The sequence below is a fragment of the Bos javanicus genome, chromosome 21 (assembly GCF_032452875.1).
Source record: "Bos javanicus breed banteng chromosome 21, ARS-OSU_banteng_1.0, whole genome shotgun sequence".
In the NCBI taxonomy this organism is placed as follows: domain Eukaryota; kingdom Metazoa; phylum Chordata; class Mammalia; order Artiodactyla; family Bovidae; genus Bos; species Bos javanicus.
This window is the reverse complement of record NC_083888.1, coordinates 46354054-46381765: the sequence shown is the minus strand read 5'-3', so window position 1 is coordinate 46381765 and position 27712 is coordinate 46354054. Positions and strand designations below refer to the sequence as shown.

Genomic DNA, 27712 nt, shown 5'->3' with positions numbered 1-27712 from the left:
AGAGTGAAGTAAGAGTGAAGTAAGTCAGAAAGAGAAAAACAAATATATATTAACACATATATGTGGAATCTGGAAAAGTGGTATAGGTGACCTTGTTTGCAAAGCAGAAATGGAGACACAGGTATAGGTAACAGATATATGGATACCAAGGGAGAATAGGGTTGGGAGGAAGTGGGAGATTGGGATTAATACATATACACTACTGATAATGTGTATAAAGATAATTACATAACATAAAGATAATATACTGTTTAGCTCAGGAAACTCTACTTAATGCACTGTGGTGACCTGAATGGGAAGGAAATCCAAAAATGAGGGGATATATGTATGTGTGTGGCTGCTTCATTTTTATGTATAGTAGAAACTGACAACATTGTAAAGTATCTATACTCCAATAAAAATTAATGACAAAAAAAAGAGAGAGAGAGATTGATCTTGAAATAGTGAAAAATGCCAGGTCCAGTTTTCTATTCACAACTCCACCACACTGGTCAGGAGGAATATAATGCATTTATTCTTTCATTCAACAATTATTTACTGAGCACCTGTTATATGTCAATTCCCATATTAAACTGGGGGATACAACAGTAAATAGACAAAAATGCCTGCCCGATCCTCATGAAGCTGGTATCTTGGTAGGAGCGACAGGCAGTAAATAAAACAAGCAGGTAAACCACAAACATGTTTGAAAGGGATAAATTCAATAAAGAAAAAGAAAGCAGGCTGAAAGAATAGGTAGTGTCCCAGTGAGGGTATTGCAGTTTCATCAATAAAGAGAAGAGAGGTGAGGTCAAGCCTCACTGAGACTGCAACATCTGTGCAGTTTAAGGAAGTGAGGAGTGAGACATAGGGATAAGTGGGGGAGAGGATCTCAGATGAGATGCTGCAAATGTAAACACCCTGGAGTAGGATCTTGCCTGCTCTGAGGATTAAGGTCAGCGGGCTGGAGGGGCGTGAACCAAGGAAGGCATAGCAGATGAGGTGAAACGTGTGACTCAGTGTGTAGGAGCAGACTGTCTGGGGCCTTTGAAGGGATTTTCATTTTGTTCTGAGGGAGATGGGCGGACACTGGCAGGATGGGAGCGAAGGAGTGACATGACCTACCTTTTATCCTAATGGGACTATTCTGTCATGGCTTTGAGTATATAGAGTATAGAGAAACTAGTTAGGAGACTAGCAGGTTCAAGTGCAATATGATTCGGGCTTGGGCCAGGGTAATAGCGATGAGTAAGAGAAAGACAGAACTCAAATGTGCTTTCGGAGTTTCTGGCCTGCGTGACTGAAAAGATGGACTTACCGGGAAGTGATTTGGAAAATATTGTGGGTGGAGCAAGTCTGTGGAGGAAGAATCAGGAGTTCCTTTTGAACATGCTAATTATGAGATGCCTCCTAGATATCCAAGTGGAGGTGCTGACTAGGTGACTGGATGAACTGGAGATGGATGGCAGTTAACAGCGTAAGGATGATAATTAAAGTCATATGGCTGGATGAAATCACCAGGGAGAGATAGATGAGGTCCAGAAACTAAGCCCCAGGGTTGGCTTCTGCACTGTTTTTCAAATGTCTTAAATTCTATGTAGTTTATCCAACTTGTAGTTTTCTAGAACATTGACTGAAAGAGTTAGTTAGGAAAATAGTTAACCCTTAACTATTCACTGACAATAATGTGATAGGAAGGAAACAGTTTTTCAAAGTGACCTGGAAGACTGTGGACATCCATAAAGTAAATCCAGAAAGTTCAGTTACTATCCATTCATCTTGTGTGTAAATCAGTTAAGTAAGAACTCAGGCCCTTTTTTAAAAAACTGGTGCAGAGGATTTTGGATGACAAAAGGGGCTGTAAACTCTGGCTCATCTGTTCCTTTGTTTAAAAGCCTGCACTTTAGCCCCTCTCAGGAGCCAAGCAGCACCTGGGGCCCAAGCACTGGAGACACAGGCGCAGAGAAACACGCGAGCCAGGGGACAGAATGACGTTGCTCACTGACCTGACTCTGACTCCGAGGACACGGGGAGTCAGGCACAGCATTCAGAGGCGGACTGTTTAGACTCAAGTAGACTTTCATTCTTATAGCGACTCTCCCACTTGGTGGTTTCAGTCACCAAGTTGTTTCCGACTCTGTGACCCCGTGGACTATAGCCCATAAGGCTCCTCTGTCCATGGGATTTTCCAGGCAAGAGTATTACAAGCTGTTTGACTAGTAGGAAAACTGCTTAACTTCATTAAGTCTCTGTGTCCTTCTCTATAAAATGAAAAGAGTAGAATCTATTTCATGTAAAGTTGAATGGGATAATTTTGTAAAGCATCAAGCACAGTAATTGCTGATTTTGTGTCTAAAGTTTCTGTCAGTAATCTCAATTCCATGAGCAGTCCAAGCTGTTAAAATACTATTCCTTTGGAGCCTCATTGGATGAACTGAACGTCTGCTAGATCAGACTATAATTTGTAATCTACAAAATGCTCTCGTCCAAGGCTTTGTTCTTTGGTAGGGTTTGGGCATAGAACTGACTGTTTCCAAATTGAGAAAGGAGTACAACGAGGCTGTATATTGTCACCCTGCTTATTTAACTTCTATGCAGAGTACATCATGTGAAATCCTGGGCTGGATGAATTACAAGCTGGAATTAAGATTGCCAGGAGAAATATCAACAACCTCAGATATGCAGATGATACCACTCTAATGGCAGAAAATAAAAAGGAACTAAAGATCTTTTAATGAGAGTGAAGGAGGAAAGTGAAAAAGTTGGCTTAAAACTCAATACTAAGAAAACCTAAGATCATAGCATCTGGTCCTATCACTTCATGACAGATAGAAGGGTGAAAAGTGGGAGCAGTGACAGATTTTATTTTCTTAGGCTTCAAAATCACTGCAGACAGTGACTGCATCCATGAAATTAAAAGACGCTTGCTCCTTGGAAAGAAAGCTATGACAAATGTAGACAGTGTATTAAAAAACAGAAACATCAATATGCTGAAAAAGGTCCATATAGTTATGGTTTTCCCAGTAGTCATTTACAGATGTGAGAGTTGGACCATAAAGAAAGCTGAGTGCCGAAGAACTGATGCTTGCAAACTGCGGTGCTGGAGAAGATTCCCTTCGACTACAAGGAGATCAAACCAGTCAATCCTCAAGGAAATCAGTCCTTAATATTCACTGGGAGGACTGATGCTGAAGCTGAAGCTCCAGTACTTTGACTACCTGATGGAAGAGCCAACTTATTGGAAAAGACCCTGATGCTGGGAAAGATTGAAGGCAAAAGGAAGACCGGCAGCAGAGGATGAGATGCTTAGATAGCACCACTGACTCAATGGACATGAATTTGAGCAGTCTGGGAGATAGTGGAGGACAGAGGAGCCTGGCGTGCTGTAGTCCATAGGGTCACAAAGAGTGGGACACCACATATGGACTGAACAGCAGCAGTGAGGGATGGGACAGCTGTTGAGTTGCATTTAACCCTGGTACCACTAGGGGGCACCTCAAAAAATTAATCTGGAGTCTACTGTAATAATTGGTGACTAAAAACAGTTAATGTTTCCCTTGTGGCTCAGATCGTAAAGAATCCTCCTGCAATGCTAGAGTCCTGGGTTCGATCCCTGGGTTGGGAAGATCCCCGGGAGAAGAGAAAGGCTACCCACTCCAGTATTCTGGCCTGGAGAATTCCATGGACTGTATAGTCCTTAGGGTTACAAAGAGTTGGGACACAACTGCGTGGCTTTCGAAAACAGTTAATGCATTTCCAAATATGACTTTTACTTTGGGAGCAGCCTACTTAGTGCACAGCATCTTTGGTCTCAAACGTGTATGCATTGGTGGTGGCAGAATTCCACAATGGGGTGTGAATTCTTGAGGCCCTAGGTCACACACTTAAGTAAGGTTCCATTTGGAAAGGACGTCTCTGAATTCTGAGGCTTTTTGCCCCAGCTGTGGTCATATGCAACCTTGCAGCTAGACCAAACTATAAAATCAGGCAACTTACAACAATGTCCTAACTTAGTTCCATAAGCAATTGTAGAGGGAGCTGGCATTGTAAAAAATCTCGATTCTGGCAGTTATCTTTTGGAATTAATTTACTCACCTTTTGTGCCAACAGTTTTTCATGCTACATCTACAGCTAACACATGACTGACCTAGCATTCCAACCCAAGGAGTGTGGCTCCAGAGCCCACATTCCTGCCCACTACATCACTTTGCCTTTCCTAACAGGTAGAATCAAATGAATGCTAAATGCTAGAGGTTGGTGATGAAGAACAGGAGTGACCATTGTCAAACAATTTATAACCTGGATTAAATATGGTAATCATGTGAATAATACATACTCTTGTTAAAAATATGTGAGTCATTCAGACTGTTGATATGGATACCGAGTCATGTCTGTGAATATGGACTATATATATATACACACATATATATACACATATGTATATGTATATACATGACTTTACCAGGTGGCTCAGTGGTAAAGAATCCGCCTGCCAATGCAGGAGATGCAGGTTCTATCTCTGGGTTGTGACGATCCCCTGGAGAAGGAAATGGCAACCCTCTCCAGTATTCTTGCCTGGGAAATCCCATGGACAGAGGCGCCTGGTGGGCTACAGTCCATGGGGTTGCAGAAGAGTTGGACACAACTTAGCAACTGAGCACGCATGCACGATATGTATAGACACATATGCATAAGTATATACATTTCTTATTTGAATGTCAGTGTATTCAATATAATGTTATCTGCATCTTGCTATGTGGCAAGCATGTATGAAGACAACATCTTGGTCAAATATTGCAAGCAGGCGCAATATCAAGCTTTTTGTCTACCATCTCAGAGAAGGCTTCATGGAAAAAGTTAAGGCCTTAGTTGATTCGGGGACAACAGAACTACTCTGTTATTAACATTTGACCCCAGAAAAAGGTGTTTAGCTTAGTGCTTGGAACAAAATATACTGAAAGAATAAATGAGTGAATAAATGAATGATGACTTCATGAGTGGGGACAACAGAAATTAGAAACAGAGGAAATAAGAAAAGGGGGATTGGTGAGAGGTTGGGGTGACTAGAATGAAGCAAGGAATTTTTTCAACAGGACTTGATTAGCAGAGAGCATGGAGCTGGCTGGCAAAGGACTTTTTGATTCCACAGTCGGGCCCTTTTTTCCTGGTTTTCAGTCCCCATTCAAGAAATAGAGTTGTTTTGGTTTTCTTTTCTTTTCTTTTCTTTTCTTTTTTTGAGTTTTTTCTCTCAGAGTTACCATCTGCATGAGTGAAAGGCTGCTCTTACACTCTTATTTTCTAATGGAAATGTGTTCATCTTTATAAGCAAGGTAATCTGCTGTCACTGAAAATTACTGTACTTTTTGCATATTCAGTTCTAAATAAGTCTCTTCACTTATAGATTAATGCAGCAATTAATACCACATTCTAGCCATATTATTTACCGTATTAGTTGCTTCTCAAATTATCTTTTTTGCTTTTTCTTTCCTTAGGGTTTTCCATCAGGGTTCTGGTTCTTATATCACGCTAATGCCTTCCCTGCGCAGCATGCTTGGTGCATTGAGCATCCTGCCAACTTTCCAGGGAATGGAGCCATGGACCTACCTCCTAAATGATACTGACAGCTAAACTAATTTTTTATATCTTAGAAAATCAAAGTTGTAGTTTATTTCAGACCCATCAGCAAAGTTTAATTGTGGTGGTAAAATCATACTGAAAGTTCGGTTAAAAACGTGTGTCGAGGAAAACTTTTAAAGAATTCCTCCGTATAGCATGTAATGAAAGTGGTATGGTTTGAGGTAACAAATAGACCCGAGGACCATATGCAGAAACTCAATTCACTTAATTCTCTGTAATGAAAAATAATAACTACATTGTTTGTGCCCGAAGACCTGATAGGAGTTGAAGCAAGGAAAACTTTGTTGACTTTTATGTTAGAATCTTAGCTGAAACTTTCTTTATGCTTCCTGCCCTTCTTCAAAGTTCAGTTGCTGCTTTTGAAAGAAGAATCTGTGTCACTTACTCTTTGTAAGCTGTTTTCCTTCTCCTTTGAAGACTATCTAGTTTTCCCTCTCTCCTTTGCCTAAATGAAAATGGCCCCAAGATGCATGCAATTTCGAGAACTTCAGATTGCAGATTCTACATAATTCAAATAACAGAGCCATGGAACTGCAGTCTTTCATTTGGATTCTGTGAACCGCTGAGACTTGCAGAGCGTAAATGATGTCAGAATTCTGCCCTAAAGGTGTAGTGTCAAGGCCAAAATTCTGCCCTGGGAGATGGGACCCGTCGAGCAATGGAAGCCATGCCCTCATAACCCAGGACTGAGTGCCACCCTCATTGTTTTAATTACAGAGCTATAGCATGTGGGTAAGAAACTTGGATTTGACAACAGCAGAAGAAAGAGGATATTGTATGCCTTCAATCAGCTTTGTATTAAAAGATCTTTAAAGGGGAAATTATGTGAAAGAAAGGGGGAGGAAGAAAACAAACTAGCAAGATCCCTATTTCAATATAATTTGGAGAAAATGACTGATTTGGGTTGGTCATGTTGCCAGAACAGATGACTCAAGGCTTCCAAACAAGAAATGGAAATCAAGAGGATGCCTGAAGCCTGAAAGAAGAACAAATTGTGAAGATATGATTGACTGTAAGGCTTCAAAATCAACTGTACCAAAGATGAGCTTGGATCATTGCCCAGAACAGAACTGAATGGTGATGTTCAGTTAGGTCCTGACTGTTGAAACGAAGTAAAATGTAGTAATTGTGCTCTGTTAGGTACACAGACACGTTAATGCTTTCCAATTTCCCCAACTGGGGATCTGGTGTCACTTTCCCTGTCTCTCCTATTTCATGCTTCACCGATGAGTATTATTGCTGCTCTGGACTTTTACTGAATGCCAGGTTTTTGGCAAAGAAGCGGGATCCAGGTGAAAACATCCGTCTCTTGCTGCATGTGAGTATGCTGCAGGTGGCTTTGAAAATGGCTTTTCAACTTTGAAGTCATTTCTTTAATTGGCTTTTTCAGGCTTGGATGAGGTGCACTGCTATCCTGGCTGCTTGACCCAGGTTATGAATCTCAGCAGTTTGGGCCCCCAAAACCCTTCATCTCCAACAACCAGGGAAAGCCTGGTTTCCCCAGGCAGCAGATTTGTACAGTGATCTTTTCCTCTCCTAGGAGGGAAAATAATTTATTCACCATTTCCTTACACTCATTTCTCAGTAATCTACCAGTTGAGTTTTATGATAACCTTTCTGATGGACAACATGGTGTGACTCCCTCTAAAGGTCACTGGTGAAGCAGCTGTGCTGTTTCCCTTTCTCCTTGGGAGCTGCAAAGAAGAAGAGCTTCCATGCTGTGGCTTCTAAGGCCAAAATCCTGCTTACCAGGCTGGCAACTTCAGAAATTTCCCAGCCTGCCTATAAGAGTAGTCCAGCTCTACAGTACAAATTACTTTCAAACAAACATTTTCTACATACTAAATTAGAAAAATAACAGCAAAACCAACAAAGAGGTGACTCAGAGGGAAAAAGGAGGGGCAGAGGGACATGTCATTTTTCCATTCCTTTCTGGCTTCTTTACCTGGGTTGAATTTTGAGTATGTTAAGCCCTATCCTGTCTTCCCACTATTAACCACAAAGTCTTCAGATTTCAGTAGCTGACTTAAAGCAGGTAACTTTTTTCAGCCATCCAAATGGACTAAAGATGTTGTCAGGTACAAGATGTTTCATTAAGGATCTATCTGGTCTCCTTGGGGGCAGGGATTCTAAAGTTTGGGCCCCAAAGAAGGTAACCTAAGATTGGTCCCTACTAATGAGAGACAGCAGGAAGGCTTCCTCCAGGGTTTGTAAATGAACCACCAACTGGAACTCAAAGAAAATTCTGCATTTCCTTGATTTGTACAATCAACATCTTTTTATTGGCTTGTCTACAACCTTGGAGCCACCCAGTATGTTAAATAACTTCACACTTTGAAAAAGTGGTGGGGGAAATGAGGGATAAAATTATTTTGTGGGGCTTGGCATAAATCTGTATTTCAAATAAGCTATGTGTGAGCTGTGTCTTTGAGAGGAACACGTGCAGTGCAGTTTTGATCTGCACTTTATAGATGTACATAAGTAATACAAGGCCTGTTTTGATCATACAATTAAAAACAAATGTGATCCAATGTTGTAATACTCTTTGTCTACTTATATTCCTGAACAACAACTCTCAATCAGGATGTGAACCATCATGATCTAATGGTTTCGAAGAACTGGAACCCCATCCTCATTTTTGCCTGTGAACTTTTCCACATTCTGTCTTTGGGGTGGGGGCTCTCTCATATGTAATCATTCTAATGGGATAGAGTTTTAGTGTATGATATGGTTCCTGAAAGAAATAATCTAAAAATATTTAAAAATTGGTTTTCACAGTCTCCTTCTAAGTGCTTTGCTTAACATTTAACAACTATCTTCATTATATTATGATTTAAGAATTTGGGACTTTTTCAAAATCAGGAATGTTAAAGCTATTTGTATCAGAATGCTTTTAGCTGTAGGTTAACAGAAGATATAACTGAAAGTGCTCAAATAATAAAGGTTTATTTTTAATTTCATGTAACCAGACCTCTGGAGGTAGGATGCCAGGACTGGTTCATTGAGCAGTCTGATGATGTCATCAAGATCAAGGTCTTTTCTTTTTGCTGGACATCCTCAGCTTGTGGGCACTGATATTTCACTTGACCGCAGTACACAGGGATATCATGCAGTGCGGACACCATCTAGTGAAAAAGAGGGCCTTTTCTTCCCATGTACTCTTTTCCTTAGGCCAGAAATTCAAGACTTCCAGCATGCTTCCCTCCCTCTTTGCTGGTCCAAGGGGCTAGGTTTGGGTTGTATATCCATGTTTAACCTCCTTGCTAGGAAGGGAATGGGACCACCATGATTGGCTTGAAGAACTCAGCTTCACCCCCTGGACTGGCAAAGGGCTCTCTTCCCAAAGTGCAGGGAATGGTGAATACCTGCACCTCCAGGAACAAAGACAGTTGAGGAGGGTATCTGTTAAGTCAACAGCTAAAAGTGACTTTTTGAACAACACTATTTTTATTTTAATATTTAGTATGAATATTTCATTGTTTTATCATATTGTGTTGTCTTTTCCCACACAGAATTATCCTGATATTTGTCTTAAGGGCAAAACTGTATCCTATGGGGAAAACATTTATCCTAGAGCCTAAGTTTTTTACTCATCTGATTCACCTAGAAAACATTTTATAAACAACTCAAAAGTTTTTCCAGAAAATGATCTTGTTCTTCTCAGTCCAGATCTATCAGGTATGCAGGAAGTGTTGCATATGACTTTAAAAGAGAATGGAAGTAGAATAAAAATCTGATTTTTAACTGCTTCTCCTAAAATAAGAAATGACAAGACATTTTTGCAATAGAAATAACTTGACTTTTCAAATGTGCTTGTAAAAATAGTTTTATTTTAAGAAAAACTGCAGTACCTCTACATCTCAGTGGACAAGCACCAAGGACTGTGGACAAGGACGAGAGACTGTGAGGACAGGGTTCATCTGCAACATAAAGAAAATAATCATTCCTGCTTCAAAGGAAGGATTGTTGTGACAGTTGAATGACATTAAAATATGTCCACATGCCTTCATATATTTATTCTTAACAGAGTGGCAAATCCACATTAAGCATTCACCAAATTTGACTATTTTTACTTATAACAGTATTAATAAAAGTTGATACACAACCAAGTTAACATTTTCCTACACAGGGTGGTTAACATCAAACTCATAATTTTTAGAAGTAACAGCTCTGAGAAACAAAATATGAGGTCTTCCATACTGTTCATACTGCAGTTTTATAGGAGGTCTTGAACTGGTGCTTGTGTCTCTTCTGAAGAGTTCCCCAGATGGCTTAATATGGGTCAAAACTTAAAACCATAGTAGTGGCTTTACTGTCTTCGCAGCAGACATTAGAATCTCACTTTCCATTCATTCAGGGAGTAGACGAAATGTGTCACTCTGGTTCTTGAGAAGTAAGCAGGTTGAAGCATGTTGATGTGAGTGCTGCAAATCTCTTAACTTCCTTGCTTATTGTCCTGATAAGCTACATGCCCTGTATTTCAAACCAAGACTACATGAGCACAGGAAAAAAACAAAACAAAACTGGCAGAATGAACAGTGCATGTGAGTATAAACATCAGTTTTTTAGCCAAAAAGAGTATCTTCTTCATAAGACATTACCAGTCCTTTTGTTTTTTAGAATCTGTATGTCATACTTTTACACTAGGAAAATTTCCAGTAATTATCAATCAAATCAAAAAAATAGGTCATCAGCTTAAGGCCTTGCCCACATTCTCTTGCTCAGACTTTAAAAAAAAAAATTGTTGAAGTATAGTGGTTTTACATTTCTGCTGTACAACATAGTGACTCAGTTACATATTTTTGTTTTCTTATTCTTTTCCATTCTGGCTTATCACAGGATATTGAATATAGATCCCTGTGCTATACAGTGAGATGTTGCTTATCCATCCTTTATATACCTGCTTGCATCTGCTAACCCCAAGCTCCCAGTGCTTCCATTCCTTACCCCCTTTCCCCTTTGGCAACCACAAGTCTGTTTTCTTTGTCTATGAATCTGTTTCCATTTCATAGATATATTCATTTGAGTCATATTTTCAGCCCCACATGTAAACAGTATCATATGGTATTTGTCTTTCTCTTTCTGATTTATTTCACTTAGCATGATAATCTCTGGGTCCATCCATATAGCTGCAAATGGCATTAGTTCATCCTTTTTTTGTGACTAAATAATATTCCATTGTATGTAGCACATCTTCCTTATCTGTTCATCTGTTGAGGACATTTAGGCTGTCTCCATGCCTTGGTTATTGTGAATAGTGCTGCTGTGAACATGGGGGTGCATGTATCTTTTCAAATTATAGATATGTCTGGATATACTGCTGGATCATATGGCAACTCTATCTTTATTTTTTTGAGGAAACTTCATACTGTTTTCCATAATGGCTGCACCAATTTACATCCCCACCAAGAGTGTAGGAGGATTCCCTTTTCTCCACATCCTTTCCAACATTTGTTATTTGTAGACTTGTTAATGATGGCCATCTGACTGGTGTGAGGTGGTAGCTCATTGTAGTTTTGATTTGCATTCTTGCTCACATTTTGGGTGCGACTCTTTGAATTGGCCCAAGTGCCACTCTTACCTGACCAAAGGCTCTTCATAGGAGAGGCCACAGTACAGAGGAACAGCAATAGTCACATTGACTGTAGAGGCCAATTTCTGGATCCAGGGCTTTGGTTTGTAAGTAAATAAAGGAAGTTATTATAGATATTACTGGGTATCTCAAAGAATCAAAAGCAAAGGGAAATGTCAGTATTCAAGAAGGGTCAAGATGTAACGAGGCTTAAAGAAATCCTGACCGCAGAATCACACTTACAGTACCAGAACTTCTGCATCCTGCTTCTTTGTTTTCCTGAATGATGGCTTCCTTCTTTCTTATCACTGCAGACTCACTTTCCCTGAATGACAGAAAACATGACTACTGTTAATATTCTAGCCTTATTATCTTAGAGCTTCAACCACACAGAGCAAGGCTGACCTTTTCAGTTCCAATTCCAAAATCCTGGAGAAAAACTCTACTTGGATCAGATTAACAGGAACAAAGAAATGGAGTACCATTTGGATCCATTCAGCAAGTTGCCTACAAGCAGTATCAGATTGTACTAATACATGGGTTCTAGTAGTTTAAAAAAATTGGGTGGGACAGTTCTCAACAGAAGAGTTGCCAGCCTGGCTATGCCATAGATACCCACTATTGCATGGATGTACTATAAAAATAATGCAAGGAAGTAGATGATTCTCACTTCTCATTTGTCAGCAACTGCTGCCTATGGTCCTTGAGAATTTCCCATTAAAGCTGTTCATTCACTGTTAGAGAGTTCAGGATGACGAGCTAGCTGGAGCTGGTGAGGGAGCAGAGATGACTGCACATGAAAGAGAGAGGGCACATAGCGGAAGCATCACCAACATGAAGCAGAGGGCTCTGGACCTCCCAGCTCTTTCCAGATTAAATCCTTATGGTTGCCCCAGCTGCCTCTCTTCCCTTCTGCCTTACACCTCTTTTTAATATTTTCTTTCATCATTTTTAAAATGAAGACTTTCTGCATTGCTTATAAGACTTCTGTCCTCCTTCAGCACAGTAGTGCTCCACTTTAGGCAAAAGTTTAAAGTAATGCAGAGTGTCTGTTTTCAGAAATGTGCTGTTCTGTGTTTTTTGTTCTTTCTCTTAGAATAACAAAATCTGAGGATTGGAGTAAACCCACCTTGAGACACATCAAGTCCTTCCACTGTTGTGCACATCCATCTCTGGCATCCATGCGGAGTGGTCATCCACACTGCTTGACCACATTCCAAAGGGAACACACCACTTTTCAGGAGAGTCTAGTCTATGTTTAGATAGGTCTGACCGTTAGAAGTACTTCCTTGTATCAAGCTCCTACTGAGCCACAAATGTGTCTTTCTCTGTTGCTTCCACCTGTTGGTCCTAGTTCTACCGCCTGGAAACAAACAGAAAAGTCTAATCTGTTTCCTACATGCTCACTTTTCAAAAGATTCATCAGATGTTCATCCCTAAGATCTTTCTCCTCCAGCTGAGCTACTGTTCGTCCTATATCTGTTCTCTGTTGCATGGGATTTCAAGTACCTCTATTAACAGGGACACTCTGTTCCAGAAGCTTTCCTTACTTAAATGTTCTTCATTCCTGCCCCCCGCCTCCGCCATAACCAGGCATAATCTTCCAGGTGTGAAAAAAGCAGCACAAAAAGAACAGAACTAATAATGTCTTTTGTTATAAATATAGAACTTCTATTGAAGAAAATCACATTTATCTTTTAGGAAGATCAAACCTAGGCAGAGTCATTCTCATGCTGAAAATTATATAATAATTTGTAATGAAATTCAAATTAGAAAGAGTATTAAAATTTTCCAAGTAAATTTCAGGCCTCAGTAGTTGAAATGGAAAGGAAGTGGGGGAATTCATGAATTCCCATAGTTCTTCAAAGCACGTCTGCTTTACTTCCTTTATATTAACACAAATGCTAGTGTTATTCATTAAGTCGAAAACAGCAGGCAGAGTAAGCCCGCATTAAGGGATCATTTGACTCTTTTCTTTCTCTTCATAAAATCTGTAATCTTAACAAATATTTGTGTCCTGTTTACATACACACATGCAGACACACACACACACACACACACACACACACACACACACACACACGACTCTGGGGTAAGCACTGTAGGGAACAGCAGCCCTCAAGGGACTAAGAATTAGAAGCTGTAAGACGAGCCTTTTGCTCCCTTCATTGGAAGGTGCTGTGTAAGCCAGTGTGTTGAGGAAGAGCAAGAGGTTGCCATGTTGGATTGAGTGCCACAGTAGGTTAGTCTGAATAAACTCTTAACTTTTTTGTTCCAGAGCACAGCTAGAAGCAGAACCCAACTTAAGAGTGCTGGAGTGAAGTTTGATGGGTTAATCAGAGTCCAGCCTTCTCTAGGATATTAAGTGGCTATCCTAAAATAGGGACTGGTTGAGTCCTACCTTTATCTATAGCCACTTACCAGATCACCAGGGGAATTGATTATCTCAGAAAATGATGCAGAATATTCTTTCTTATTGAAATATTTTCATACTACATATATATTTACACTATACACTCATGATAATTCAGTTTACTAAAAATCTGCCTGCAGTGCAGGAAACCCCGGTTCAAGTCCTGGGTTGGGAAGATCCGCTGGAGAAGGGATAGGCTACTCATTCCAGTGTTCTTGGGCTTCCCTTGTGGCTCAGCTGGTAAAGAATCCATGTGCAGTGTGGGAGACCTAGGTTTGATCCCTGGGTTTGGAAGATCCCCTCAAGGAAAGGCTACCCACTCCAGTGTTCTGGCCTGGAGAATTCTGTGGACTGTATAGTCCATGGGGTCACAAAGAGTTAGACACCGACTGAGCAACTTTCACTTTCATACCCTCATAACATATATATGTGTACATGAGTGTGTAAAGATTCCAGGGCAGACAAATTTAAGATTTTGAATAAATGGTGACTTTTTATAAAACTTATAGGCATAAGGCACTCATTCTTTTTTTTCCTAAAAATGTCTGAATATGTGACCACATGTCAATATTGAAAACGACAGCTGTCCCATGCCCTGTGAGACTGCACCTCAGCAGGAGAGTTTGGTGAGCTCCAGCCCATAGGGTCGCAGAGTCAGACACAACTGAGCATGCACACACCGCCTCCAGGAAAGTCTGATACTTCTACTGCCAGGAACATGTCTCTGTACTTAGCCCTCCCTGACCTTTCATCTCCATCAAGGAAGTTAAAAAAATTATGGCTGATTTGGGACAGGGCTAGGAGCCCTAGTTCCACAGCCGTATAGTTGGTTAGTTTCCCCTATGTTAGTAAAGCTAAAATGGAGGGTTTCCTCACCTGGTTAGCCTCTGAAGTTTTAGTCTAGTGGGCTCAGGTGTAGCCTTAACTTCATTTGGTGACCACAGGGAAGAGATACAAGATGGTAGAGAGCTCAACGCTAACAACCACACAACTTAGAAAATAAAGATTCCTTAGATTAAGGAGGGTTGAGTTTATTTTTAAGGTACAATTCATGATTATCTTTAGCAGCTTACCTAAGGGGTTCCAGTCTCAGCATCATTTATTCCTCTTCTGAATGTTATAGAACATATAAATGTAGAATTCATAGTCTCCCCGCTTTAGCATTAAAACAAAGGAAGATTTCGTGACTAATGAGCTATATTGAATAGTTGGGAATACTTTAAGTTGCTTTATCCATCTTAATTCCCTTACTTATATCTGTGTGCTTGCATAGTCACTCAGTCATATCCAACTGTTTGCAACCCCATGGACTATAGCCTGCCAGGCTCCTTTGTCCATGGCATTTTCCAGGCAAGAACACTGGGGGGAGCTGCCATTTCCTCTTCCAGGGGATCCTCCTGACCCAGGGACCCTCCTGCATTGGCAGGAGACCGTGCCACCCGGGAAGCCCTCCTTACTTACATAAATCTTTTCATTTCTCCAATAGGTTGTTCGGTTTTTACAAGGGGATTCTACCACCCATCTTGGCTGAAACACCAAAAAGAGCAGTAAAGGTAAACAACATATGCCTTCCCATCAAGTGAAAATGGGCTTCGTGCTTCAGCATTAGCACATCCCACAATAAGCTATGGGACATTAATGGGAATTAAATGTGAAATACTAAAATTTTTATATAGAAATCATATTTTTTATCATAATTAGACTTGGTCATTCTCTCAAATATTGCTATATTGGTTTGTGGATTTCTTTCTCCAGGTAAAAGCATTCCCTTCTAATGGTGAAATTACACAGAAAGCACAGTGGTAAATGAAATTCATGTAATCAAACCACAGCAGCCACAAAAGAGCTTGGACTTTTTCTCAAGGCAATTCATAAACTTGCCTTTGGAGCAATAACTAGTAAAGAGAGAGAGGAGAGGAGGGAGGAAAGGTAGATAAACCTTCCCTAAATCATTCTCATTTTATGAATAGAGTGAACTAATACAATATATTTCTTTGTGTGTGATTCTTATATAACACATTTATTTGGTGTGCTAACTTCGTTTTTCCACCCTGGTCTCCTCTGTTAAAATATTCTGTACTTGTTTTCACAAAATTACTATCAATGCTTCTACTACATTGATTTCCATTCTTTAACTACAGAACTATAGAGTTTTTTTAGGATTTTTTTTTTTAATGTGGTCCATTTTTAAAGTACTGGATCTGTTACAATATTACTTCTGTTTCCTGTTTTGGTGTTTTGACCACAAGGCATGTGGGATCTTAACTCCCTGACCAGGAATCAAACTCACAACCCCTGCATTGAAACGTGAAGTCTCAACCACTAGACCGCCAGGGAAATCCCACCTATGGAGGTTTATGTACTCCTTGCTGGTTCAGTATCTGGGTATGAACGTGGAGATCTAGCAGGACCTCCAGGGGAAAGTGAAAGTGAAAGTCACTCTGTCGTGTCCGACTCTTTGTGACCCCATGGACTGTATAGTCCATGGAATTCTCCAGGTCAGAATACTGGAGTGGGTAGCTGTTCCCTTCTCCAGAGGATCTTCTCAACCCAGGGATCGAACCCAGGTCTCCCACAATGCAGGCGGATTCTTTACCAGCTGAGCCACTGGGGAAGCATCCTGATCTAGCAGGACCTCCAAAGGAAGAAGAAATAAATCTGATCATGCTTTTTTCTAGGTTCTTTCAGACAGAAGTCCTGATCACAGTGACTCTGATGGCATTGCCCCCTCCCCCACACCACTGCCATCACCAAATACAGCTTTGTCTTTCCATAATAAAGATAACGTAAACTTAAAGACTTCCTTTCCAACTGATGACATAAAGCTTTTTCTCACACATTACTCAATTTGTATTCCCAACATTCCTGAAAGGTAAGAAAAAGCAGCTTATACTTTATACTCAGTTAATCAAGATGACTGGGTTAAAAATTATGATTAAAAAAAAAGCCAACATATATACACAGACACCAAAGTTTTACTCATGTGAAAATGGAGATTTAACAGGATTTAATTCTGGTCTAGAGTACAGAAAGCAAAGCTTTAAAACATTTTTCCTCTATAAATTCACCTCTTCATTGCCATAGTTTTTGTGATTTTATATTATTACTTCACTACAAATTTCATTATAAGGATCTGAATCGCAATAGAGAATCTGGAAAAAGTTCACCAAAGTACGCAAGAGGGCTGAATTGAATTATGAAATGGCTTCACTTGATAAAAGATTGCCCAAGTAAACAAACAGAGCATACTTCCTGTTCAAGGAAAGTCACTTTGTCTCCACGGGATAATATATTCATTTGTTCAGAGTTTTACATGTATAAATAAAGTAAACTGTAATTACAGTTTTTCCTGGAATATTTTTCCTTAATATTATATGTTAGAGACAATTTAAGCTTTTAGAGGATTAACATTTATCAATGTTGAGCAGTCTTTTATGGAAGAAAAAAAAAGTTGAGCTTTACAAAACTGAGCTAGTCTCTACTTTAAAAAAACAATGCTCCCTGCCAGAACAATGGTTAACAGATGAACTTTTGGGCAACTGGATATGGTGTATGTGTCCCAGACATCTTGTTTCAAGTGGATTTTACCTTAAAATTATTGAGACATATGGTAAGTATGTTGGCTTTTTAAGTATGACTTTGAGTTAAGTGTATCTTTGCCAGATGGATAGCACCAGTTTTTCAACACAATTTATGAAAACATTCCTTTTATAGATATTTATCTTAGGATTTGTGAGGAAAATGATCATCTGATTGCAACGATTTCATACATCATAAACTGCTTTATTGTATGCCATCACAGTTTACTTTGAAAAAATATTCAGGCCATAGATATATACACACATGTATACATATGTCTATATGGTCTCTGAAATTACGTCTATATATGTATATGTATATAGAAAGAAACAGACAATGTCTAGAAACATAATTTTTGTCTGTACTTTATTCTTTGAAATTAATTTCAGCATTAAAATAATAATATTCATTGATGCTAAGTAAGAAACTCCCCTTCACAAATAGAGACAGAATTAGTATTGCAATTAGCAAAAGGAAATGAAGACTTCTGAAAGAGACCAGTTGGTTGCTCAGAGACAGCAGGCAATGCATGCTGGATTCCAGGATCTAGTTTTGAGCATCACAGGTCCGGAAAGACCATCAGTTCATGGTCAGACTCTCAAGGACTGCTTAATGCCAACCAAACTCACAAAATATTATATATTGTGAAGTCTATTTGTTCACCACTGTATCCTTTATACTTATCACAGTGCCTACAAGTAGATGTTCCATGGATATTAGATGAATAAATGAAACATATGGAATGGGAACTTCCCTGGTGGCTCAGTGGTAAAGAATCCGCCTGCAATGCAGAAGACCAGGGTTCAATCCTGGGTTGGGAAGATCCTCTGGAGAAGGAAATGGCTAGCGACTCCAGTATTCTTGCCGTAGAATCCCATGGACAGAGGAGCCTGGAGGGCTACAGTCCATGTGGTCACAAAGAGTTGGACACAACTGAGCGAATAGTACTTTCACTTTCATGTAACAAGGAACAGAAAGAAAATTTATTACTTTATAACAGGAGAATTCCTGTCCTGTTCCCCCAAATTCCCACATCTACTATTCAGAGTTTCCGAAAGGCCGAGACTTCCATTTCCAGCCAAGATGAAGTCACAGGGACCAGATTTACTTTGCTGCCTGAAACAGCAAAAACAGAAAATGAACAAAATATATGAAACCAGAATATTTTTAAGACACTGGACATGAAACAAAGAGGGAGAGTCATACCTGAGATGCAAAACAGATGAGATGTGCCCTGCAAATTGCCGCAACTCACTGCCTTGGGTTCTCAGCTCAGGAATACACAGGAGAAATCCAGTTGACTGCCTCAACCAGTAGACTCCCTGGGTTGAGAAAGAGCTGAGAGGCTGGGAGGGAAAGACATCTAGAGTTCGCAGGACACAGCACCAGAGAAAGACAGATCTGCACAGAAAGAGACACCTAAGATCTGCAGAGGGACACCTCCAGTATCCCGCTGACCAGTGCACATGTGAGGAAACTAGCAAGGCCTGGAAAGTGTGGTCGAAAGGATTCGCAGGAACAGTGCCAGCAGTCACACAGGACTGGGAATAGTGCCTGTTACTACCCACCAAACTGGGAGGCTTCAAAATGTATAGGGCACTGAGAGCGGTACCCAGAAGGGTTTGCTTCTGTGATGGGGAATAGTCAGTCCTAGTCTGAGCACTTCTCAGGGCCTACTTGTTAAAAGTATGACCCAAATGGATCCGACTGTTTCCCTGTAATGTAACTGCCTCTCAGAACAGATGATCTGGGAGGTCAGCTTAATCATCAGATTGTTTAGTGAGCAATGAAAGTACCCTCCAGAGGGCTGGGTCACCCAGGAAAACCGTGCTCACCTCCCCTGTCCAACCACAGCTTGACACTTCTCCAGGGACCACACAGCTTGTCCTCCAGGTCCAACCCCTCTCCCAACCAGACTACCAATTTCAAGGTTCCAGTAGATAGATTATGTATACCATAGTAATTTGGATTCCAGATTTTATGTTCAAGATTCCCAAAGCCTTGACTGACTATAAAGGTTTTCAAAACTCTTTAGTACACATTTGCATGACTTTGAATAGGTAACATTACTACATGTTGTTGTCATTGTTCAGGTGCTAAATCACGTCCAACTCTTTGCAATGCCATGGACTGCAGCACTCCGGACTCCTCTGTCCTTCGCTATTTCCAGTGATGCCATCCACCCATCTCATCCTCTGTCAGGCCCTTCCCCTCCCGCCCTCAATCTTTCCAAGCATCAGGGTCTTTTCCAACGAGTAGCTCTTGACATTAGGTGGCCGAAGTATTGGAGCTTCAACATGTTGACTCTCCTAATTTCATCCTTGAAGAGTGTAATCTCATTTCTTATGTTATAGGGTAACTTTATCACTTCTTTGACTAAATATTATGAAGGCAATAAAGGATTAGTGCTGCATAGAAAGGAATTAAAATAACAACTAATCTACCAGTTCTTAAGAATATAGTCTAGTATAATATCTTTTAAGCTTTACATATGGGAGACATTCAATAAATATCTGTTGAATGAATGAATATTTTTAGCTAATAATGGGTTTCACATTCTAATGACATTACATTATTTTAATATTGTTGGAAATCCATTTTAAAATATTTTAACTTTTGCTTTCTTGAGATATTTTATTTTATATTCAGTAATTTAGACTTTGATTGCAAAGGTAGAAATTAAAACAAGTATTTTTTTTTAAGTTCAAAGCACTATTTATTAGAATATGTAATATATATTGTTCATTACTTTTGGATTTAATCTATTAGCAACTTATCACTGATCTAGGAGGCTTCTTTATTGCCAGGAACCTGAATCACTTCATCCCAGCCATAACCAGAATCTTCCAGGCAGACTGCTGATGAGTACCAACCAGCTAGTGGTAGCTTCTCTTTTTTTTTTTTTTTAACAGTTTTAGAGATGGGAAAATGAAAAGCCTAGAATTGCCCCAAAGTGTAGACTTGGAATTCCCTGTGAGAACTGCTTAGAGTTACAGGTCAAGTCCGGGATTCCCTGGTAGCTCAGCTGGTAAAGATTCCACCTGCAATGCAGGAGACCCTGGTTCAATTCCTGAATTGGGAAGATCCCCTGGAGAAGGGATAAGCTACCCACTCCAGTATTCTTGGGCTTCCCTGGTGGCTCAGTCAGTAAAGAATCAGCCTGCAGTGTAGGAGACCTGGGTTTTATCCCTGGGTTGGGAAGATTCCCTGGAGGAGGGCATGGAAGCCCACTCCAGCATTCTTACCTTGAGAATCCCCAAGGACAGAGGAGCCTGATGGGCCACAGTCCATGGGATCACAAAGAGTAGGACATGACTGAGCGACTAAGCACAGCCCAGCACATCAAGTCCACGTTCCCACACTTCTTCGAGATCTGTTTGGTCTATAATTTCTTTTCATGGCAGAAAGTCAGAAAGAAAAAATGCATACTCACACTGGAAGGGAACAAGGTAGTGAGGCATTCTGCGAGGTCCATCCTCTCCCAGAACTTTCCTGAACTCACATGGACCCCTTAGAGCATGTTTCCAAAATATAGGCCATGACCTGTGAGCTCTGAAATCAATTTAGTGGGTCACCAGAAAAAAATTTCTGATGAATAGAAAGAAACAGAATGTATTACACATAGTAAAGGGGTAAACATTGTTTTACAGCAGTGTTTTGTTTCAGTTATAAAGGTGAGTGTGTGCTACATGCATGTATGTACCTGAGTTGGGTAAATAATTTTTACCTAGTTTGTGGTCAGAAAAGTTTGAAATCTTCTGCCTTTAAGGAACTCAGCTTCCAGGGTCAGGGAAGGCAAGAAGATTTCAGCAGGAAGAAAATTCTAGCGCAGAGAATCTCTTCCCAAACCACTAAAAATCATGGCTCAGCAGTGAGCAGTGCAGTATAGTGGTTGAGAGCAAACTCAGGCTTTGGAGTCGGACGTAGTGAGAAACCTCAATCCTTTGACTCACTAGCTGCAGGACAGATATCTACAAATGGGAATCATGATTGCGCTATAACCTGTCATATGGATTAAATGCAGTAGCATGTGCAAAGGCCTTAGTATGTTTCCTGGACCACAGCAGGCTCTCGTGAATGATCCATGTCAATAAGGGATCTATGGTCCCTTTAGTCCCAAAGTGAAGAAAGGAAATGGAAACTAAGATTATCTGAAAGTCTCCAGTGTGCCAGGACTGTCAAGAAATCTTCCTCAGGTTCTTTTATTTAAGGACTACTCTAGAAGCGAAGTCTTGTGTCCTCTTCCAGAGCTAAGTCAGGATTCAAACCTAGGACTGCTCATGTCAAAATCCACATAAAGTGATTATCTAAGAATTGTTATGATGATGACCATGAGGAGAAAGAAAAACAAATTATTTTTTAAACCCAAGACCATAACCCTTTTCCTTTTAATCGTTTCTAGTACATCTCTCATTAACTGTGGTGGCTCCTGGTGTTACTAGTTGAACATCAGGATAGTTTCAGGGTATTTACCATCCACTAGAATGTTAAACCGAGAAGGCAGGGGTTTCTCCTTGTTTATGCTGCATCCCCAGTGTGTGAACCAAGAAATATTTGTCAAATCAGTGAAAGAATGAATTCCTGCTCTATGAAAGTCTACATCCATAGTTGATCTAAAGGGCCATAGCACAAAAATCATTCCTGAGTCTTTAAAAGAATCAATCTATCTGGTGACGTAAAGACCCTTGAATTGCCCGAAGATTCACGAGAGCCACGTCTACATGTAACTACCTCTTTCTAACAACAGAATATTATCTGGCTTTCAAATCTACATTTTTTTCTTGCTCCATTGTACTGGGTTATAAAGTAATAGAGTAGAAGACATTTAAGACCATAAAATGCCCATGCCATTTCTGTAGTCTTGAGAATCAGACCCTAGCAGGACCTAAGAGTGTGTTTTATCGGTGATTTTGGCAGGGTACCTAACAGAGAATCCAGGAGCAAAACATCATGTTCAACCAGATTGTTGTCCAAAATGCATAGCATAGAAAGAGAGGAGAAAAATTTATTGGGGGCATATTATACAAAGTGACTGATTAGATTTGCCTCCATAGAAATCTCTTCACAGAGAAAATTATATTAAACATCAACTATTGAAAGAACCAACAAAATCTTCATCATCATCATCATCAGATTTTAAAGGGAAGATTAAACAGCTGTCTTTCTTCATTCAGATTGAAGACAGTTTTACTTTCAGGCAGGGGACAGATTAGATGTGTCCTTGTTGGGTCCTTTCCTAGTTTATCATGGCATCTTCATCATTATTGTGTGTTTAGAAATCCCATGGAACAATAGAGATACACAGCAATATAAATGCGAGTTACAGCCGAGAAGTGGGTGTCTTTTATAAGGGGGTTAGAGAATTGGGCATTCACTGGGAAAGCAGGTCATAGAGAAAACATAAGAGACCTAAGACTTCAGGTCTCTATGCCTATAATTTTGAATCACTGCCATAAAAAAGAAGTCTATTGATGTCTAGGGAAACTGAAAATGGTCATGGTAAATGGCAGCTGTATGGTTCATTTACTGCTATAAAGGATTCCATCAGCTCTTCTGTAGGTTATTATAGCTGCATTTAAAAATGTGAATGTTCAAGTAAGATTCAATAGCAACTACCCGAGACTGGATTAAAAATTGTGTTCGATGGTTTATCATTTTTTAAGTTGCTAGTGAATATAATGATTTACTAAAGAAATTAGAGTCAATTTAAAGGTTTGTTGCAGGAAATTGTTATAAATCTCCGAGTTTGGTTTTGTTTCACAGTTTTTCACCTTTGAGCAGTACAAGAAATTGCTTGGATATGTGTCACTGTCACCAGCATTGGTAAGTGAGAGTATTTATTATACTTAAGTGTGTGTGTTATTTCATAAAGCAAAATCTGGAAACAAAAACCCTTTTGATTCCCCAAGCTCAGCTACTAAAATATGAATTTGAGTTATTCAATGTTCAGCTACTTGTTGAAAGCCATCTTCCTAATAACTCACAATTTGGCTATTTTATAGCTCCCAGTGATGAATTTATGATAATAATGATATGTGTGGAAAGGCCCATATGAGATATGGTCAAGAATATAAAATAAAGGGTACATTTGTCAAAGACTCCTTTAAACCCAAAAAATGCATGTGTTTACATACATACTACACGTATCTATTTATGTGAAAGTCAGTGTACCTAAAATTGTTTCCTAACAGGTCACTTTTCCAGCTTTTGCTCAAGCTGTAGTAAGTATAGGACTTCAGGTCACTCTGTGGTCAGATGCACACTGAGGGGCCCTTTATAGTTGGGGAGAATAGTGATCTTACAATGTCAGATCAACTATTACATAAAAGTCATTTGGTGATTTGAACATTTGTAGATACCACTCCTTTCTTTCTTAGTGATTTTGTTGCTTTTCACAAAACAAGTTAAATTATATTGGCCAAGTATGTTGTATCAATATCAGTGCAGCGAGAGCCCCAGAAAGAGCCAATGCAATAATTTCTCCTCAAAATCTGCAAAACAAGACTAAACTAAACTAAATCTACCTTGGCCCTCCTTGGTCCAAGTGACAACGTGCTTTCCAACCTCTATGAATGTACCTTACAATGTACCTTCCATCCTCCAGTTTACCTGATGGAATGCACCTCAGAACTCAGCCAAAGGGGTGGTGTTCTGAACTTCAGCTCTTTAATTACTTTGCATGCTTAGTCGCTTCAGCATCCAACTCTTGGTGACCCTATGAATCCTAGCCCACCAGGCTCCTCTGTCCATGGGATTCTCCAGGCAAGAATACTGGAGTGGGTTGCCATGTTCCAGGGGATCCTCTGGATCTAGGAATTCAAAACTGTGCCTCCCACAGCTTCTGTATTGCAGGGGGATTCTTTACCTCTGAGCCACCAGGGAAGCGGTAATTCACTGTGTTTCCCTGGTGGCTCAGCGGTAAGCTTGCAATGCAGGAGACGCGAGTTCTACCCCTGGGTCTGGAAGATCCCCTGGAGAAGGAAATGGCAACCCACTCCAGTATTCTTGCTTGGGAAATCCCATGGACGGAGGAGCCTGGCAGGCTATAGTCTGTGGGGTCGCAAAAAGTCAGACATGACTGAGGAACTAAACAACACCAAAGATTGATTAAGAATTAGCTGCTATTTAAAAAAAAAAAATCATACATGCTCCCTTTCTAGGAAGGCTCCAGTTAAGAAACCCAATAGTGTTGCTTTGTGTTACAACAAGGAAACCTCTGGTCCAGGCTCCTGCTTAAACAAGGGGGCTGTGAGGAGGCCTCTCGTGGAAGGAGAAGTAGTAGCATGAGTCCTAAAATTAGCTGAGATTTCTTGTTAATTCCTCACTGTCTTCCCTGAATGTCTCCCCTCACTTTGGAAACATCTTGTTAAAAAGAGGATGGTTTCCAGAAGGTCAGCTGGGTGTTCCTGGGTAGAGCATCTGTACCATGTGAGAGACCATGCTTCTTTCTTGATAACTCAAAAAGAAAAGCATTTGGCCACTCCAGATCCTCTCACTGAATTCATGCAAACTGTATACAGTTTTTCTTTTTTCTTGAACTCACTTATTTCAGTTTCTCTTTGATACAGCTAGACACTTAAACAGCTGTTAAATGTCCCTTGGTGCTCTCACATGAAAAGCCTGGGAGGCTGGGAACCTGACAGTTACCCCTGTCTCTGGAACAACCTGAGTAACACGATATGCTGATAGCTGATCAATTCTTTTGACAAGGGACTGCTGAACACTAGTTCTGACAGCAAATGTAGCTGAGTTTTATAGAAGAACAAAAAAGTGAATTACTTGGAAGGTTGCATGTAGTAATAAAAACCTGAACATCTGGATTTTAGCTTTTTTCAGTCAGAAGAGTTTGGGACTAGTATTTTTCTTCTTCTTCTGCTTTTGGCTTCCATGATGGGGGTCTGAGATAAATGAATAAAATATTTGGTCTGTTACCCTATACAGATATGTTTAAAATTGTGATGAAGGGGCATTAAAAGAAAACATTGTTAGTTATTCTCTCCTGAAATCTGTGTAAAATCTTGTTCTTCCTCTTTGTGCAACAGTAACAGTGGTTTTTAGTAACAGTAACAGCAATTTACAAGACTCTTTCCGCACATGATTTTGACCCTCATAATAATCTGATTAAATACAAAGATTAGATATTATAGTCTCCATTTTACAGTTGAGAAAACTGTGACATAAAAAATTCATTGTTTTTTTCCATGGAAAGGCATTTTATTTTAAATATAGTAAGATGGACAGGGAGGCCTGGCATGCTGCGGTTCATGGTCGCAAAGAGTCGAACACGACTGAGCGACTGAACTGAACTGAACTGAACTGAATGTGTACATGTCAATCCCAAACCCCTAAGTTATCTCTCCCCTCCTCCCTTCCCCTCTGGTAATAATGTTTGTTCTCTGAGTATGTGAATCTTTTTCTGTTTTGTAAATAAGTTCATTTGTATCATTTTTTTTTAGATTCCAAATATAAGTGATATTCTATGAGATTTGTCTTTGTTTGACACATTTCACTTAGTAGTAATTTCAAGGTCCATCCATGTTCCTGCAAATGGCATTATTTCATTCTTTTTAATGGCTGAGTCGTATTCCATTGTATGTACCACATTGTCTTTAAAAGATTCAGTTATTTCTATAGAGTTGCAGCTGACACACATGGTGTTTTTGTGTGAATTATGAAAAGGTGCTCCTTTCTCCTGACTAGTGACTTTCCAGAACTCCCACTTGGCAAATAGGGTGCAGGCTGATTTCAGCCTCCAGCTCTGGTCACACAGCCAATAAGATGGCAGAATCAGAACCTAAACCCAGATCCCCTGGCTCTGGATCCTGCCCTGGTTCCATCTTGCCTCCCCTTCTAAGGATGTAGAACATAGTTTTCTCCCTTTTCTCTTTTAGTCTCCTATTACAGACTCCTAATAAGAGCTTCTGTTCTTCACTCTTGATTGGCTTTTTTCTTCTCCTAGTTGTATAATAGTATAACTTCTCCTAGAGTTAGAGCTTCAGCACTAAAGAATTATTTTTTCCAGCATCTGTATGAAGGTTTGAGACATTGTTTTATTTTGTTTTCCTGCCAAGTGTGTGTGTTTTAATAGTTGTAGTTATTTAAGTTTCTGAAAAAAACCCTTCAGCATTCTATTCAGAAGAAAATTCTAAAAGTTGTTCTTTCCTAGTGCAGAAATTCTTAACAGGTAGAAAATAACCTGAGACACAGTTACCTTTTGCTGAATGTTCTAGATTTTATTTGAGCCCTTCAAGACAACCTAGCAACTTCTGACCTCAACCTTTATCCCTCAGCTTCTAGGTCTGGAAGAATAAGGCTCAATTTGAAAAAACAGATAAAGGATGAATTTTAAAATGATTTTTTTGTTTCTTAACTTCCTAGAATAGTGACTCTAAGAATGTGGCTATATATTTAAATATTTTCAACTATACTCTTTGTTTACCTGAAATTTAGCTTTTTATAAACATTTTATTTCTGGTTCTGCCCCTTGAATTTTTTATATGCTCACTAAATGTATTTAAGCAGTTGTTTAAAAACGAAGCTCTCCTTTTACTAAGTCACACTCTTAGTTGTTACATGTGCAGATGTTTTAGTATCCACCTTAAATACATAAAACAACCTTGCTTTTCATTAAAGGACAAAGTCATTGTTGATGGGGCTTTGACGTTTTATTTTGAATTGTTAGGATGTGGTTTGTGGCTTCTGTAATTTCTGCTTCATGAATTGTCAGCATCAAATCAAGATCTAAAGCTGTTTAGTAATGGTATATGGTGCATTTATGTGAGTTTCTCCATTCTCATCATAACATTCAGCTGCATAGTGTAATGAGTAAGATGTTTAACCTCATACACATGATAACTTGTTTTAAAGTATTGATTGACTTAATTTTTCTAGACATTTGCTGTTGCTGGACTGGGATCTGGACTAACAGAAGCCATCGTGGTCAACCCTTTTGAGGTAGTAAAAGTTGGCTTGCAAGCCAATCGGAACAGATTTACAGAGGTAATCATTTAACGTTTTCCTATTGTTGAGGGAATGTAAAAAATTATTTTTCAGTCTATAGTATAAAATTATGAACCCTTCTCCTAGCCACTTGTTAAAGCCATAGTAACTTATTGTTAAGGAAGTAGCATAAGAAAAAGTCAAATTCTTCCACAGGAAAGTGCTAACAAAAAAGCACTAAAGTCTGATGGACAAACATGTTTAGACATTTTTATTTTAGAGTTGTAATGTAATGTATAATGACTTATTTGGAAATATTTTCTCTACTTTTGGCAAAACCTCTATTTCACATTTTACTAGAATAGACTGTAGCAAAAAACCACTGGGGTGATAATATTGTTGTGCTTTTTTAAAAAAAATTATGAAATCATTTTTTCAAAATTACTTCACTCCATTCCCCACTCCACCCACTGCCTTCCCCCAAAGATTCTGATAATCTGTCAAGTTTGTCTTTTGGTTAAATCTGAATGAGCGGGTTACTAAACCTGTGTAGACGTCACCACTTGGACAATGATGGGTCTTGACATTTAATC

At 39.5% G+C, this 27712-nt stretch overlaps 1 protein-coding gene across 6 annotated transcripts in view; it reads left to right on the top strand.

Moving 5' to 3' along the window:
- The window catches only part of SLC25A21 (solute carrier family 25 member 21), a 553178-nt gene that overhangs the window by 477723 nt on the left and 47743 nt on the right, over nt 1-27712 (top strand). For all 6 annotated transcript variants that reach the window (XM_061394952.1, XM_061394951.1, XM_061394950.1 and 3 more), the window contains 3 exons: nt 15088-15154; nt 22944-23003; nt 27072-27179. In XM_061394952.1, the coding sequence (XP_061250936.1) occupies nt 15088-15154; nt 22944-23003; nt 27072-27179 (235 nt within the window). The remainder of the gene's footprint in view (nt 1-15087; nt 15155-22943; nt 23004-27071; nt 27180-27712) is intronic.